Here is a 15687-nt window from a genome sequence, read left to right as displayed (position 1 = left end):
TGTTGCTTCCTCTGGAGTTTTCCATTTAATATTGCCTCCTGCTGAGGCATCCAGCATCATCTTGGTTTGTGAACCAAGTCCTCCAAGGAAAGTTAAGACTACTTCCTGATCTTCAAAACCATGCGTGGGAGTTTTGCGTAACAAACTTTTATACCTGTCCCATGCATGCCCCAGTGATTCTTCCATGCCCTGCTTAAATGAAGAGATCTCTTGCTTGCCTTTTGTCACCTTAGATTGTGGGAAGTACTTGTTTAAAAATTTTGTGACCACTGCCTCCCACTCTGTGAAACTTTCTTCTGGGAAAGAATTCAACCAAAGCTTAGCATTGCCTCCCAGTGAGAAAGGAAACAAGCTAAGTTTGATAGCTTCGTCTGGCACCCCATTAATCTTCACTGTATTGCAAATCTCATTGAATGTAGTGAGGTGCTCATATGGGCTTTCATGAGATAACCCATTCAATTGGTTGCTTTTCACCAGTTGAATCAGTGCTGGTTTGACCTCCATATTAGCTGCATTGACTCTAGGTCTAGCTATGTTGTTAAAGTGCTGAGGCCCAGCTATATTGGTGTAGTCTGCAAGAGTTCTTCTAACATTATTGTTCTCCATATTTCTTGTGCTATGAACAGAACCTTGTGGTGATGATTGTAAGAGAGTTTCTGGAGAAGGGAAAAGTTCTCTAGATGTTCGGATTCTTCTCCTCCGTCTACTCTCGTCTAGACCTTCAAGAAGAGGTTATGTTGTTTTCTTGCTCCTTGTTCTAATTGCTTCCTGCATACACAAGAAAACAAAATCTTAGAAAATATTTGTTAGCACAAAAAGATATAGGAGAAAATATATATTCAGAAGATAAAAGATTCAGAAGATAAAATAAAATAAGATAGAATAAAATAAAATAAAATCTAATCTAATCAAATAAGATAAAATAAAATCAAATCAAATCAAATCTAATCTAATCAAATAAAATCAAATCAAATATAATCTAATCAACTAAGATAAAATAAAATAAAATCAAATCAAATATAATCTAATCAAATAAAATAAAAGCAAATCAAATCTAATAAAATCAAATAAGATAAAATAAAATAAAAACAGAAAAATAAAAACAGAAATTCAAAATTAAAGTCAAAGATAATCAATAATCACACAAATTAACCAGTTAAACCACGAGTCCCCGGCAACGGCGCCAAAAACTTGATGGACAAATTTATGATCACCAAAATATGATGTCACAAACTTGTTTTACAATCGGCAAGTATGACCGAATCGTTCAAGTAATAAACTTGGTAAGACCAAGTATCGTTCTCCCAAAGGACTCACGACCTAGTTTAGTTGTGTGGTTTATTGATTAGCTAAGACTTAAGAACGAAATAATTGAGGTTTAATATGCAAAACAGAAAATAAACATGTATGCATGAGGTTTGGATCAATGGCAAAAGCAAAAGACAAGCACTTTCAATGAAATATATATATGAATATGTTGTTGGGGGTCAATTTCATCTTATCCACTCTCATATATTTTAGGAATTCAACATTCAAATCATCATTGTTAATGTCACTCTCTAAATTACCTTGTCAAGAAGGCCTATCCCTAATTACGAGTTCATACGATTCCTAGCATTCCTAATAATTAGTTCTCTTAGCACAGGAGCTTAACGACAACCAATATAATATTGGGAGAGATTCCCCGGATCTAGACTTCCCTGTACGTTCCCGTATCGACAAAATCAATAATCATGCATTGAATGAGTTAAACAAAGCAAGCATTAAGCAAAGAGGAAAAACCCTAACTAATGATGAAAGAAAGCATAAATCTTAGATTAAGATGCAAGCACAAATTCCATATATGAGAGTTTCAAAAGATTACATTGATTCCCCAACAAACATACAAGGTTTAGTTCACCATATTCATGGTGAACCTAGATGAACAATAATGAAAGAATGAAGGATAAAACCCTAGAAAGGTGAAGAGGTAGCCTGAGCATCCAAGATCCTCCTTCAAAGGGGTGGAAGAGAGAGTGTTTGCTTCGTTTCTGCCAAAGATCCCAACCCTAAGACATCTAGGTCTTTAAATAGGACATAAAAATAATAGAAAACGGGTCCAGGCCCAAACAGATCATAAAATCGCATAAAACTGGCCCAAAACTCGTCTGGTTGACTTTTTTCGTATTCTGGTTGACTAGTTGACTTTTTGGTTGACTGGTTGACTTTTCTGGTTGACTAGTTGACTTTTCTGTTTGACTTTTCTGATTCCATCTCTCTCCTTCTTCACTTCTTTCACTAAATTCACCTTAAAACCTGCACAAAAACACTGAAATCAAGCATAAACCTGTCCAACTCTCTTATTTCTGAAAATATGGATAAAAGCATGATTTCAAGCTAGTTTCTAAGTGTAAAGGTTGCTTTTTATGTCAATTTTAAGCATGAAAATAACAGTTTTTCAACTTTCTTGAGTACTACTTGGCAATACTGAAGTTGCCTTAACCCTATCTACTTTCTTGAGTACTACTTGGCAATACTGAAGTTGCCTTAAAAAGTATTATTAATTTGATAGCTTCAATGATTGCGTATCAAATTTAGCGTCGTTATTGGGGAATAGGTTAGTATTTTGAATATTTTGATTTTTATTTTTATTTTTACTTTTATCTTTATTTGTTTTTTATTTAATGCATATACATTTAATTTAGTTTGGGTTATTTTGTAGCCTTTAGTTATTCTTATTATTAGCAAAGTCTTTGTTCTTGTTTTAATTAAGAATTTATTTTGAGAATACTTGAGGCTAGTTTGAATATACTCTGGCTAGGAAAGACTTGATACTTAAGTTGTCCATTATGACACACTTCTCGTTCTTGGGAGTGGATCTAAACAAAGTCTCTCTTATATCGTATTTGAAATCTTTCTCTAAAGCAAGAACAAAAGAAAAGAAAAGTCAAAGAAATAAAAGCCAAACCTTTCCTTGTTGGTCTTCTATTAGTCCTTCCCCTACGAGGATAAGGCAAGGTGTCAGACCCTCCAAGAATAGGACGCGCATGATTTTCATCCTTATCTGAATCACCTAAATCATTGTAGATATCATAGTCATAGACCCTCTTCCACTCTCTACGTTCTCCCGTTCCATCTCCTCTCAAATTAACTAACTCTTCTTCTTCATACTTCACCAGTGGAGTCGTTGTTTTGCTTGGACGATATGTCTGCAATATATATAACGTTGTTAGCTTCATCTTTTCATCAAAGTTATTGACGACTTAAAAAGTGTATAGAGTGGCTGGTAAGCAATACTTGACCTGATTGACAAAGAAGATGCGATCACTTTTGAAGTGTTTGGCATTGTATATCCAGGAGTTGCAAAGAAAGTGGAGACTTCCATAGTTTGGAAGGTCTTCAAGAGTCAAACTCACAAGGAAGAACTCAGTTTTGCTTCAGGTTAAGTCATAAATTTCCTCCTCCAAATCATCATCCAAAAAAGTAGTTTTAACATCTATTTAGTGTATCACTAGCTTATGGATGAATGCTATAAGGCTAACAACACTCGAATAGAGGAAATCCTAGTCACAAGGGCAAATGTGTCCAAATAATCTATGTTGGGTTTTTGAGTAAAGTCTTTTACTAATAATCTTGTCTTATAGTTCTCTATAGATCCATTAAGGTGATGTTTTTTCTTAAACATCCACTTATAACCAATGAGTTTTGCTCCTTTAGGCAAACTTACTAAGGTCCAAGTACTAATTTTTTGAATTGATTGAATTTCAGTCATACGGGCCTTATCCCACTATTTTGCATCAGGAGTACTAATAGCTTCTATTAAGCTACTTGAATCATTATCAACTAGATGGGTTTAGAAATCATTACCAAAGGAAGTTTCCTTCTTGTATCTTTTACTTCTTCTTAAATCTTCACACAAGGCATTATTATTATTATTATGTACAGGTTGAGACGTCTCACTAACCTTTAAGGGAAACACATGTTCAAAAAAATCAACATTTTTCATCTCCACTATAGAATTACTCTCAAGTCTATCACTTTTAAGAACAAGAAACCTATAGGCAATACTATGCTTAAAATAACCTAAGAACACATAATCATAAGTTTTAGAGCCTATTTTCCTTTTCTTAGGATCAAGTAATATCACCTTAGCTAGGCATCCCCACACTCTTATATATTTAAGGCTAGGTTGATAACCTCTCCACAACTCATAAGGAGTTTTACCAGTTTTCTTATGAAGTATTCTATTTTGTAAAAAGCATGTAGTAAGTAAGGCTTCTCTCTAAATGTTATCAGGTGCATTAGAACTAATATGCATGACATTCACCATTTCCTTAGGAGTTATATTCTTTATTTCGGCTAGTCCATTAGACTCATGTGAATATGGTAGGATTACTTCATAAAAAATTCCTTCTCTAACACAAAAGTCATTAAACAATACTTATTCACCATCTCTATCTGATTTAATCCTCTTAGTTTTCTTATTTAGTTTATTTTCTACTTCTACTTTACAGGTTAGAAATACATCAAAGGAGTCATCTTTATGTTTGATTAAATACACTTTAGTGTATCTAGAATAATCATTTATTGTTAAGAAAAAATCGTCTAGTAAATAAACTATCTAAAGCAACCCAAGTTTTAAAGTTGAACAAAAAACATTAAACAAAATAGTATTTTGTAGGAAAAGTTGTTTAAAAAAGTAGTGTCTAATGAAGAAGTGTTTTATAATGTCTAAATCCAAGAGTTGAAGTAATGCTTTCCAGACCAAACTGTTTAAATGGATTAGAAAATCGTAAACAACATATAAAAGAAAGTGTTTCTCATTAAAATCTCCCAATAGACTATATGAGAAAATAAGATAACTCCTTATGAAAACAAAAGTCTATCTCTTATATAACACCAAAGCTAAAATAAATTTTTCAGTCAATACAATGTTATATCAAGCAAAGCTGTCTAAAGAAAACATCGTCTAATAAGTGACCATTAATCGCTTTAACCTTGAGAAAACATCTTATGTTTATACCATCTGATGAATATACATTTGTCTTACCAAACGATGCATTTATTAATAAAATGACAAATGATAAAATGTATTGAACACGTTACATTGCTCAACATTTATCAACGTTCAAAACAATTAATGCTTGTACGAAAAAGTACTTCAATGCTTGTATATTTTGCTTCTTGATATCTGTGCAAATCAATAAAGCAAAAAAATGTAATAAGAATCATGACACCTAAAAAAACGACATTGTTAGAGAAGAACATTTGCTCTGTCACATCGTACAAGCTCAAGTTTCACTTAAGGCTATGAGAAAAAGCTTTGGACCTTACAAAGTAGACTAAAGTCAGACTTCACATCTAAAGACATCTAGCTTTTCAAAAGTCAACTGTTTTGTCTAATGGTCATCTTTCAAGAGAAGCTATATACGTAGAAGAAAGCTTGAAGAGAAGATGTTGTTGATGACAAATGTAAGAAAGATAACATAAGAAGAATAGTCACGTGAAAAGAGAAAAAAGCTTAAAGTGTTCTTATATCGTCTGATGCTTAATATCTTTGAAAAGAGATAAACACTTTCAAGTATTACAGATTGAATTGAATTTGAACATATATCCTCTCACTGAGAGTAAATCGTCTGTACCTTATAGAAAATTCATTTGTGGATTTGTTGTATGTTCTGAAGAGAACTCAAATAATTGGTTGTTAAGCTCAATTGAGTTGAACGTCTAGACAATTATCTAAGGTTAGATTCTGAAGAGGCTAAACTCATTCTAGTCGTAATGACTAGGGAACTAGGAGTGGTGAGAATACTCGTGTAATCTAAGATAAGATTAGTTGAACTCCTTAAGAGTTCTTAAGAGAGAACTGGACATGGCTTAGGTTGAGTGAATGAGTATAAAAATGGTATCTTCAATAATTATGTGTGTGATGAGCTCTAAAAGTGACATCTGCTTGTGTCTGTGTTTCAACTATTGTTTGTAATCAGTTTAGGATCATGACAATTTCTCGATCAAAAGTTCTAAAACAAATTCATCTGATAGAAGAATGTTCCCTTCCTTGATATCTTCAAGCAACTTATGGTACTCATTGATTTGAGACTTTATATCCTTATCTTCAATAATTTCCTAGCAGTAGTAGTTCCCAATGATGAACCAATGTCTGACGACATCTTTAGCAATGCATTTGAAAATCAACAAATCCCAAATGTCTTTTGCTTGCTTATAGGAATAATACACATCAAACAAATAATTAGAAAGTGCACTGAGTAACGTATGTCGGAATACCTTGTTTGCATGAATCCAATCTTTAACTTGTATTGAATTTGAAGGGAGATTCGATTCGGGTTTTGGAGATGAAAGAGAAAAAACGACTTCGTACATGTCTAAAAGGGTATACACACGTTCTTGCCAATGTTAGATATTCTGGTTAGAGAGAGACTTTGTTTTTTGATACATCTGGGAAATGTTTCACAAACACCGTCTGAATTTCGGAAACAATATTCTGATTCTCCAGCTTTGAGTTATTGTTGTCAGCCATAAGTCCTTAAGAATGTTATAGAAAAGTGGACAAAAATCAAGAACTAAGATTTTTCAGAGCATGTAGATCTACTATCTTTAAGGACTTATTCGCAGTGTATTGTGTATGTCTCCTAAGACACAAGAAGAACTCCTCAAAAACATTTGAAGATATCAAAACTAGCAAGTATTCTCTTAAAAAGAAGAGTGAAGCCCAAGATAAGAGAAAAAGAAAAACTAGAGAGAAAGCTAGAAAAATTAAAATTTGTGTAAGGGAGAGCTCAATAGTGGTGCTAGAGAAAGAAAACTCGTTGTGATTTCAGTGTATTTGGAATGAAATCAACAACTTTATGTATAGAGGAAAACCAAAAAAAAAAAATAGCTCAAGTCCATAACACACGTCAAAATCACAAGCCTTACGAGTTGTTGAGATGCAGCGCAAAGAACTTCTGAGACTTGCGAATGTAACATTTGTGTTAGTTACGAAAAAATGTAAAACAGAAACATAAACATAAACATAACTTGGTTAAAGATATATTTTGCAATAATAAACGCACAAGTTTTATAACAGTATTTTAGTATTAATGATATAGATTAGATTCATAATGTTCATTTCACAATACCTCCTAACTATATATGATTCAAGATGTTTATTGAACACGAACTAGATTAGTTAACATGTTCTTAAATAAGAATTAAGTAGTTAAAAAAGTTTAAAAGTTTAGTAATTTGATTAATGTATTATAGATCCTATGATAGTTTACATTTTTATTATGAAGTACCATATAGATTTTTTTCTCAAAATATTTCTTTGAACGGTAAAAGAAGACATTTAGAAACTAAAAAAATTAAATTTAAATTATCAAAAATAAAGTCACGAGATGTATAATGTAATAAAAGTATATTTAATTCCACACAAAAAAAAATCTACCAATCGTTTGTTAAGTTGTGAATTTTTTGTCGATGTAAATATTTGTAAGAGACACGAATCTCACATAAGCTTATGTTCTGTCCATTTTGGAGGAAATGAATGAATGAATCTTTTATATTTGCACAAGAAAATTCTCTATAAACTTTGGAGTACCTTTATACTGTAAAAATTATAACAGTGCAAACCGCAGAATATTGAACATGTCATCATCTCTGTGATTCAATTTCTGCAGAAAGTGAACTAATCAAACTAAAATCTGAACAGCAAGTTGAATGGTCACCAATTTTAGTTAACAATTTAAGGGCAAAATCATGCTATCCAATGTTAAACTCAATCCTCTTTTCCTCGATGAATGTCAATAAGGTATCTATTTAGATGCTGGCCAAATGACTTTGTAGAGAATGACTCAACAACATGCCTCCTAGCTTCTCTGCCCATTTTCTCTGCTCCCTGAGGATCATTTATGAGTTTAGCCATTGCTGAAGAAAACTCTTGAGGTGTAGGATCACAAAGGAATCCCGTTACACCATTCTTAATTGACTCCACAGGGCCACCACTGTTGCATGCAATAACAGGTTTATAAGCTGCCATTGCCTCCAGAGGAACAATGCCAAAGTGCTCATCCTGCATCAAAGATCTTTCTGTAAAGCTCACTTAATTCAGTTTTTACCAGTTGTAATGAATCATAATTTGCCTTGTTATATATACCTTTGGTGTGTAAAGAACGCATAAACATTCTGAAAGAAGTGCATTTCTTTCATCAGTAGGGCAAGAAGTGACGAATCTTATTTTACTCGAGACTCCTTTCTTTTCTGCTAAATCTTTAAGCTCTTCCAAGTACTCCACATTCTCCTTCAACCGTTTATCAAAGCCACCTACCACCAATTATGACAACAGGGTTATTATGCCAATTGCATGTGAACTTATGCTTCAAAGTAAAATTGAATGAGTCAAAGTATGGATTTTTCAAACTTAAGACTCTGCATTTTTACCAAGAAACTACATTTAAAATTAAAGAAGAACGCCATACAAGGAAGATGTTCCTCGATATTGACCCTTCAGTGATGCAGCCCAAACTTGCATAACATAGTACTTGGTTCTTTGCACTTAATGGTCCATGTTTATCAGCAAACACTAAGGGATTGCAACTAGACAGCTTAGAAAAAGAGTCATAATCATAATATTAGCAGACATTACATGACTTTCAACAGTATCTGCTCATTGTTTTCTGCTAAAAAATTGAACGGATCCACTTCATTGGCAGTCTCAGATAAATAAATTTGTGCTATAAAAGACTGGCTCCATGTTATATCAAATAAATAAAAAATGTAATATAATATGTTATTCGTATACATTATCCCACAGAAGTGCCCATGACTTATAGCGATAACCAAACCAAATAAACATATTATCACACGTCCTAAGTTTCCTCGTCTAAACTAATATGAAGATCTAATTCTTAAACAGATAAGGTTTGTAACATTGTCATGCATTCCACCTCTCATTTAATGGAAACAAAGTTAAAAGTTTAATAAACGAACTTTCTGTCACCATGTAATGGTTAATAAATACTCATTTTCACTTAAGTAATTACAACAGAAAATAAGCAATCTGTTAGGAATAAAAGAGGGAAGTAACCTAATACCGAACGGTAAGGAAGGGCGAAGTGAAGCTAAACGGTTCATGAGAGGAGAAGTGAGGCCAAACGGTTCATGAGAGTAGAAGCCGAACATTAAGGCAAGTGAGGCCAAACGGTGCATGAGAGGAGAAGCCGAACGGTAAGGACGGGGAAAGTGAGACCGAACAGAGGGACACGGGAAGCGAGGCCGAACGGTGTGAGAGGAGAAGCCGAACGTTAGAGGCTGACTATTTTACCACTTAGGAAGAGGCGCGAGAATGAGATACTATAAATAGTCTTCTTGTAACTCTATTCACGGGAGGATTTCATTTTGGGTATAGACTGGGCATATTTGCCAGTGGAGGAAGATAGGCTTCCTTGAGGGAGATTACACTTGTAATTTTCTATACTTTACAGAATCAATAATACATACATACATACTTTCATTTCTGTTGTTATAGTGTTTGAGTGAGAAGAGAGCATAGATTTAGGTTACTCGCATAAAGTAAACTAACAATTGGTCCGACCTGTCGGATCTGTTTCGGAGGGAAGAAGAACGAGCGAGGAGGATCGATAGCGAAGAAGAATGGAGGGGAAATTAAACGCACTTGAAAGAAGAATGGCGGCGATGGTGTCGTCAATGGAGGAAGTGAAGGCGGCAATGCAGGGGATGACTCTCGAGTTCCGACGAGCTCAGGAACGACGAACCAGGAACCAGCATCGGGGCTCCAAACGAAGTCGTGATTCCGTCAATGTTGGACGCGAACGACGACTGCCGGAAAACTCGGAGGAGGAATCGGTAAAGGACAAAGGAGAAGTTTGAGGCAGTTGGAGGAAGCGCGTTGAACTACCTACATTTGAAGGTACGGATCCCATGAGCAGGATCGCAAAGGCGGAGAAAATCTTCGACCTCCAGAGCGTGACGGAGAAAGAGAAGATGAAGCTCGTCTATAGATGCATGGAGGGAGGTTTGGCGAGCTATTGGTTCCGCTTCTGGCGGAAGAAAACCAGGCATCCGACTTGGAAGGTGTTCCCCGACGATCTGACAGCGGAGGTTTTGCGGACTAAATCGGGGCACCGTTTGTGAGGAGCTAGCAGCGGAGAGACAGGAGGAGAGCGGCAACAAAGACATCCAGGAGTTTGAAATTCTAGTGCAGCAGACATCGGAAGAACCATATCACTCCTCACTTTCTGTCTCTGTCGATCTTGGAGCTAGCGTTATAACTGGTGTTGAGGCTGTGGGGGCTACTAAGCGAAGATTAGATCCTCGGTGATGGATAATCAGTTGGGCCTTGAGTTGACAGTGTCGAACAATGATTGCCCTCTTTATGACATAGTGATAAAACAAAACAATTTTGCAGATGGACCATTGATTCCAAAAGGGGCAGTTATGTGGAAAAAAAGATTGATGAGGAGATTTTGAGCCATCATGAGAGGAGGGTTATGGATTGGCACTTTGCTCATTTGGAGTCTGGTTGTGCTGATGATGCGTATGGGGGTTTTGGGGGAGCTCATTGTATGATTAAAGGGAGTTACAGTTCCGTTGTTGAGTTTCTGGGAGAAGGAATTACAATTCCCTTGAACCACGTTGTAACAAATGTGTCATATGGTAGCAAGGAGGCTGGTCAAAGCTATAAAGTTAAAGTTTCTATAGCAAATGGCAAGGAATTCTTTGGTAATGTTGTCCTCGTTACTATTCTACTTGATTGTTTCAGTTCTTCCCACCTTTGCCACAGTGAAAATGTTCTTTTGTTCAGCGTTTTGGTTATGGAGCTCTAAATAAAGTGGCTTTGGAATTTCCTAGTGTATTTTGGGAGGAGGTTGTGGACTACTTTGGAGAAATAGCTGAGGGGAGAAACAGTAGAGGTCATTGTTTTATGTTCTGGAATGTCAGGAAAGCAGTTGGGGCTCCTGTCCTTATTGTAGTAGGGGTGGGTAAAGTAGCCATAGATGGTCAAAACTGGAGCTCTTCTGATCATGTTAAACAGGCATTGAAGGTTCCCCTAAATTTTTTTTAGCAGGATTCAGTTCCAGATACTATTGTTGATGTGGTGACTAATTGGGTAACCGGCCAAGAGCACCCAGATAATGTTGGAGGAGCGATGATGAGTGGACTACGAGAGTCTGCTCGCATCATTGACATAGTGAGCAATGGAAATTATTATATTGCTGAGATGGAGGGATTAGGAATCAAAGATAAACTTTATCTCTATGAGTTGGGAAGTATGGATGTGATAATAGTAGTTACCTGGTTGGCATCCCGGGGAGAAATGAAAGTAGACTGGTGGCAACTAAGCATGAAGATTGAGCAGGCAGGGAAGGAGGTGGAGATCAAGGGGGATCCCACTTTAACAAGAAAAGTTATTACTCCGAAGGCACTCCTAAGGGAAATAGAGATTGAAACCATGACTCTGGCTTGGAGCTTGAGCCAAGCTGAATTTAGGGAGGGGGAGACAGAAGAGAGTGACTTAACTCCCAATGAAGAGGGACCTGCAAAGGGGAGAGAGTTGCTTGAAGCATTGAAAGACATTGAAGATCATTTTTTCCAGGCTTATGATTTTGGAAAAAAGGTGACCAAAATGTTGGAAGTTAATATAATCCAGGAAGAATGGAAGACAGGGGAGGAGGATTTACCACCACCCAAGCCTCCAGACCGGAATCAGAGGGCGCCACCGGAGAAGAGGAGCATTACATCAAAAAACAGCTCGTTGACTTCAACCTTGAGGACAAGGTTGATTTTGAGGGGTGAGGTAATGTTAGGAATAAAAGAGGGAAGTAACCTAATATCGAACGGTAAGGAAGGGCGAAGTGAAGCCGAACGATTCATGAGATGAGAAGTGAGGCCGAATGGTTCATGAGAGGAGAAGCCGAACATTAAGGCAAGTGAGGCCGAACGGTGCATGAGAGGAGAAGCCGAATAGTAAGGACGGGGGAAGTGAGACCGAACAGAGGGACAGGGGAAGCGAGGCCAAACGGTGTGAGAGGAGAAGCCGAACGGTAGAGGCTGACTGTTTTACCACTTAGGAAGAGGCGCGAGAATGAGATACTATAAATAGTCTTCTTGTAACTCTATTCAGGGGAGGATTTCATTTTGAGTATAGACTGGGCATATTTGCCAGTGGAGGAAGATAGGCTTCCTTGGGGGAGATTACACTTGTAATTTTCTATACTTTACAGAATCAATAATACATACATACATACTTTCATTTATGTTGTTCTAGTGTTTGAGTGAGAAGAGAGCATAGATTTAGGTTACTCGCATAAAGTAACCTAACACAATCACTTTCCACATCAATTATGAAAGGTTCAATAAGTAACACATTGACAAACCCAAACAATACACCTGTTAGAGAAATGGATGTGTCACAAAGTAGCACTAGATAATTTGCATACACGCTGCAAGATTGACCAGATTCAGCACAACAACAAAGTCCCTTGAAATAATAGAGAATAAAGAGTTTTGAAACTTAACTAAATGACAAACATAATTTTCATTTAAAATAATATTTTATATCTTGAAAATGTAGACACCACCAAACCAAACTCCAGTATGAGGCACATACATCAGAACAGATATTCCCACCCCATGAAATTAGTAATGCACATAACATCACCATAACATATGTCATCAGAAAAAATCCAGCCGTAAACAAAAACAGGCTCACCAGCAATAGTCAAAGAAGCATTAGTAATATCTTTGTGCTGAACATTTCCTTCGGGTGAGTGAAGCATAGCAAAAGCTGAAATAGCTAACTGTATGTTCTTCTTCCTTTCAAATCGATTGATGGAAAGATAATTCAGCCTACAACAGAAGAAACAATGCAGATTAAGACTATGATTCTATTATATACATAAAGTTTATAAAATTGGATGTAAGAATAATCTACATGCATAATCTTGTAAAGTGTCAACCATATATCTACAAACATGTCATTTACTTAAAGGAACTGGGTTCTTTGAACTGATCCACATTGACAGCTGGATATAGAACAGCTGGTCGAATTCCTTTAGCATCTAGAGACTTAAAAGTATTTGCAAACGTAGAGGCAGTGAAGTTACTGTTAACAAGTATCAAATCAGCCATTCCTGCAATTCAGCAAAGGCTAATAAGATGCAGGGTTCAGAATGTATATTAGAAAATATAATCAGAGTAGGAAAAAACTAATAATAAAGCATGGATATAAAGTTAAACCAGTCGTTATCTCTTCTACATAGTCAATTGGTTTTCTATACATCCTCCTAATGAAAGTTGAATGTTGAGCCAGTAACAAGTCCGGAAAATGACAATAGAATACAACCTACAAAAGAAAATAAAAACAACTAAGAATTGAAGATGTCACAACAATTCACATATGATTTCTTCTGCCTCCTTGGCTACCTTTATTGACCTTTTGAGTTTGAAAATAGGAATAACTACAGAGACTTGATCTGCCAGTACAACATCAAATGAATGCCACATGAAAAGTACACAGAGAGCAACAAATAGGCACCGAAGGTATGCACACAACGCATGAAGACGGTAGAACACATGACGAGGAAGAAAGGAACCATACACAGTGACTGGAAAGGTACCTGAAAAATCACAAGTCAAAAACCATATCAATGGCAATGCTATTTCTTTATAAAGAGCAGAAATGTGAGACACTAATGGCTTATTTGAACTTTTTCCCTACTACAGTCAAAATTCGATTTTAGTCCTTTTTGCAGATCTGATTTTGCACTTCATACACATTAGACATTAATGTCAAGATAATAGAAGGCACAAATAAGAGTGCAATTAAGCCCACAAAAATACAGTGAGACTCACCAGCAACAGTTTCTTCAAAGCATCTACTTTTGTCATGATGTGCAGTAAAAACATGAACTTTATGGCCCTGGGATGCAAGCTCAACAGCAGCATCCACAATCAATCTCTCAGCTCCACCTTCAAAACAATGAAAGATAAACTAAGGGAAAATCAACTATGGAGAAGAAAATAGCAAGACAACGTTTCACGAAATCAAAATTTTAACTTAGAAAGGTCAAATTAATGGAAATTTTACATTAAAAAAAATATGGTTTTAGTTTGAATGGATTAGAAAACAACGGGGAATAGTGATTATTTACCTATGCCAAGATCCGGGTGAATTATTGCGATGTTCAGTTTTGAGCTTGTTCCCTTTGCCATATTTGAAAGTAAAGATTGAAAAGATAACAAACCCAGGAATAGTTCGCCGGCGACTGTGGTGGCGTTATGGCTTAATCCGACAGGCCAAGTAATTCTAACCCTTGTTTCGATTGTTTACGAATTCGGGGTAAAAGTCATTGTTTGGAAACAACCAGCAGAATGTCACCATGACTGAGGTGTCTGTTTGGTATTGGTCACTGGGGAAAAGAGAGAAAATAGGATGTGATGTGATAGAATGTTTAGGTTGATAAAATGGAAAGAACAAAATAAAATGAAATAAAATGGTACGAAGGAAAGTTAGATTATTTTAATTGTTTAAAATAAATCCACCTAAAAAGATCCAATACAATGAAATTGCACATTCTCTTCTCGTTTTATTTATTATTAATTCATTAATTAAATCCTTTTTTATTTTCATGTCATTCTAGATAAAGGTTAATTAAAATGTCCTAACAATCGCAAAGATCTTTTATTTGTGTTTTATGAATCTTTTTACATTTGAAATGATTTCTTATAATAATTGTATTAAAGTTACATTTGAAATGAATTTTATTTATTATTTATCGAAAATCAATTATTCTCTAAATGTTTTCATAACTACATATAATTATCAAATCAATTATGAAATAATTTCACACATAAGTAATTAAACTTTGAATAGTAAAAGTTTGAAATTTTACCTCTTCTTAAGATTGTTAAAATTGGACTTAATCTTCTCTTTTGTATAATTCATTTCTTTATAAATAAAACACATTTGTGGGTTTTACATCTGAGTCCACCAATCTCAAGACCACCATAAGAGGAGTAACAACTTTCAAGCATGTGGAGACATTTTTCCAAAATCAACTATTTAATACCACGTGTTTTACTCTTCTTCCCTCTTATGAAGTTTCAAACTTGCATGTCTTCCACTTTTCATAACTAAACATGGTCAACAATGATGCCTTCAATTCATAAAGATAAGCAAGAGTTAAATAAGTCGTGACAAATCTAGTCACACTCGGTCTTATAAAGTTTATACCTTAAGTGAACTTTTTCAACAACAAAATCAACATTGATTTTTCATAAATGTAAGTGGTAATCTTTCTTTCCTTTTTAGTTGCCAATTCATGGACCTTTAACTTCTTAAAATCTTTAAAGATCAAATCAATGTAGTATGTTGCACATGGAGTCCAATATAATTTTTTTTTCTTTTTTTCATCAACAACTCTCCAATTGCCTTGAAATTTGAAGCATTATCAATGACAACTTGAACTACATTTTCTTCTTCAACAAACTCAACAATGTGATCTAACATTTTGAATATTTTATCAGTTGTTTTTTAGATGTATGAGGTGTCAAGTAAATAAAGAAAAATTGTCCCTCTAGAACTATTCTCCAAGAAGTTGCAAATAGAACGTCTTTTTTTGTCCGTCCAACCATCAAACATAATGATACAACCAATTCTCTTCAACTGCTCCTTATATTCCTTAATTA

General features: G+C 35.3%; 1 protein-coding gene across 1 annotated transcript; it reads right to left on the bottom strand.

Annotated features, from left to right (window-relative positions):
• Positions 1–7557: 7557 nt before the first annotated feature.
• Positions 7558–14410, bottom strand: LOC124840890 (uncharacterized). The gene is made up of 8 exons (XM_047317029.2): positions 14151–14410; positions 13852–13968; positions 13423–13616; positions 13237–13342; positions 12983–13130; positions 12710–12846; positions 8135–8301; positions 7558–8050 (listed from the first exon to the last, which is right to left on the bottom strand). The coding sequence occupies exons 1-8, from the start codon at positions 14209–14211 to the stop codon at positions 7757–7759; spliced, it is 1224 nt and encodes a 407-aa protein (XP_047172985.2). The 5' UTR covers positions 14212–14410; the 3' UTR covers positions 7558–7756.
• Between the last annotated feature and the right edge of the window lie 1277 nt (positions 14411–15687).

The sequence above is a fragment of the Vigna umbellata genome, chromosome 7, assembly GCF_029865625.1.
Source record: "Vigna umbellata cultivar VRB3 chromosome 7, Vumbellata_1.0, whole genome shotgun sequence".
Classification (NCBI taxonomy): Eukaryota; Viridiplantae; Streptophyta; class Magnoliopsida; order Fabales; family Fabaceae; genus Vigna; species Vigna umbellata.
The sequence above is the reverse complement of the archived record's forward strand: the minus strand, read 5'-3'. Positions and strand labels throughout refer to the sequence as shown.

Coding starts and splice junctions, on each gene's coding strand:
- LOC124840890 (XM_047317029.2), bottom strand. CDS start 14,211: ATGGCAAAGGGAACAAGCTCAAAACTGAACATCGCAATAATTCACCCG. Junction 13,131..13,236: donor TGTAGAAGAGATAACGACTG/GTTTAACTTTAT, acceptor GCTGAATTGCAG/GAATGGCTGATTTGATACTT. Junction 12,847..12,982: donor AAAGAACCCAGTTCCTTTAA/GTAAATGACATG, acceptor CTTCTGTTGTAG/GCTGAATTATCTTTCCATCA.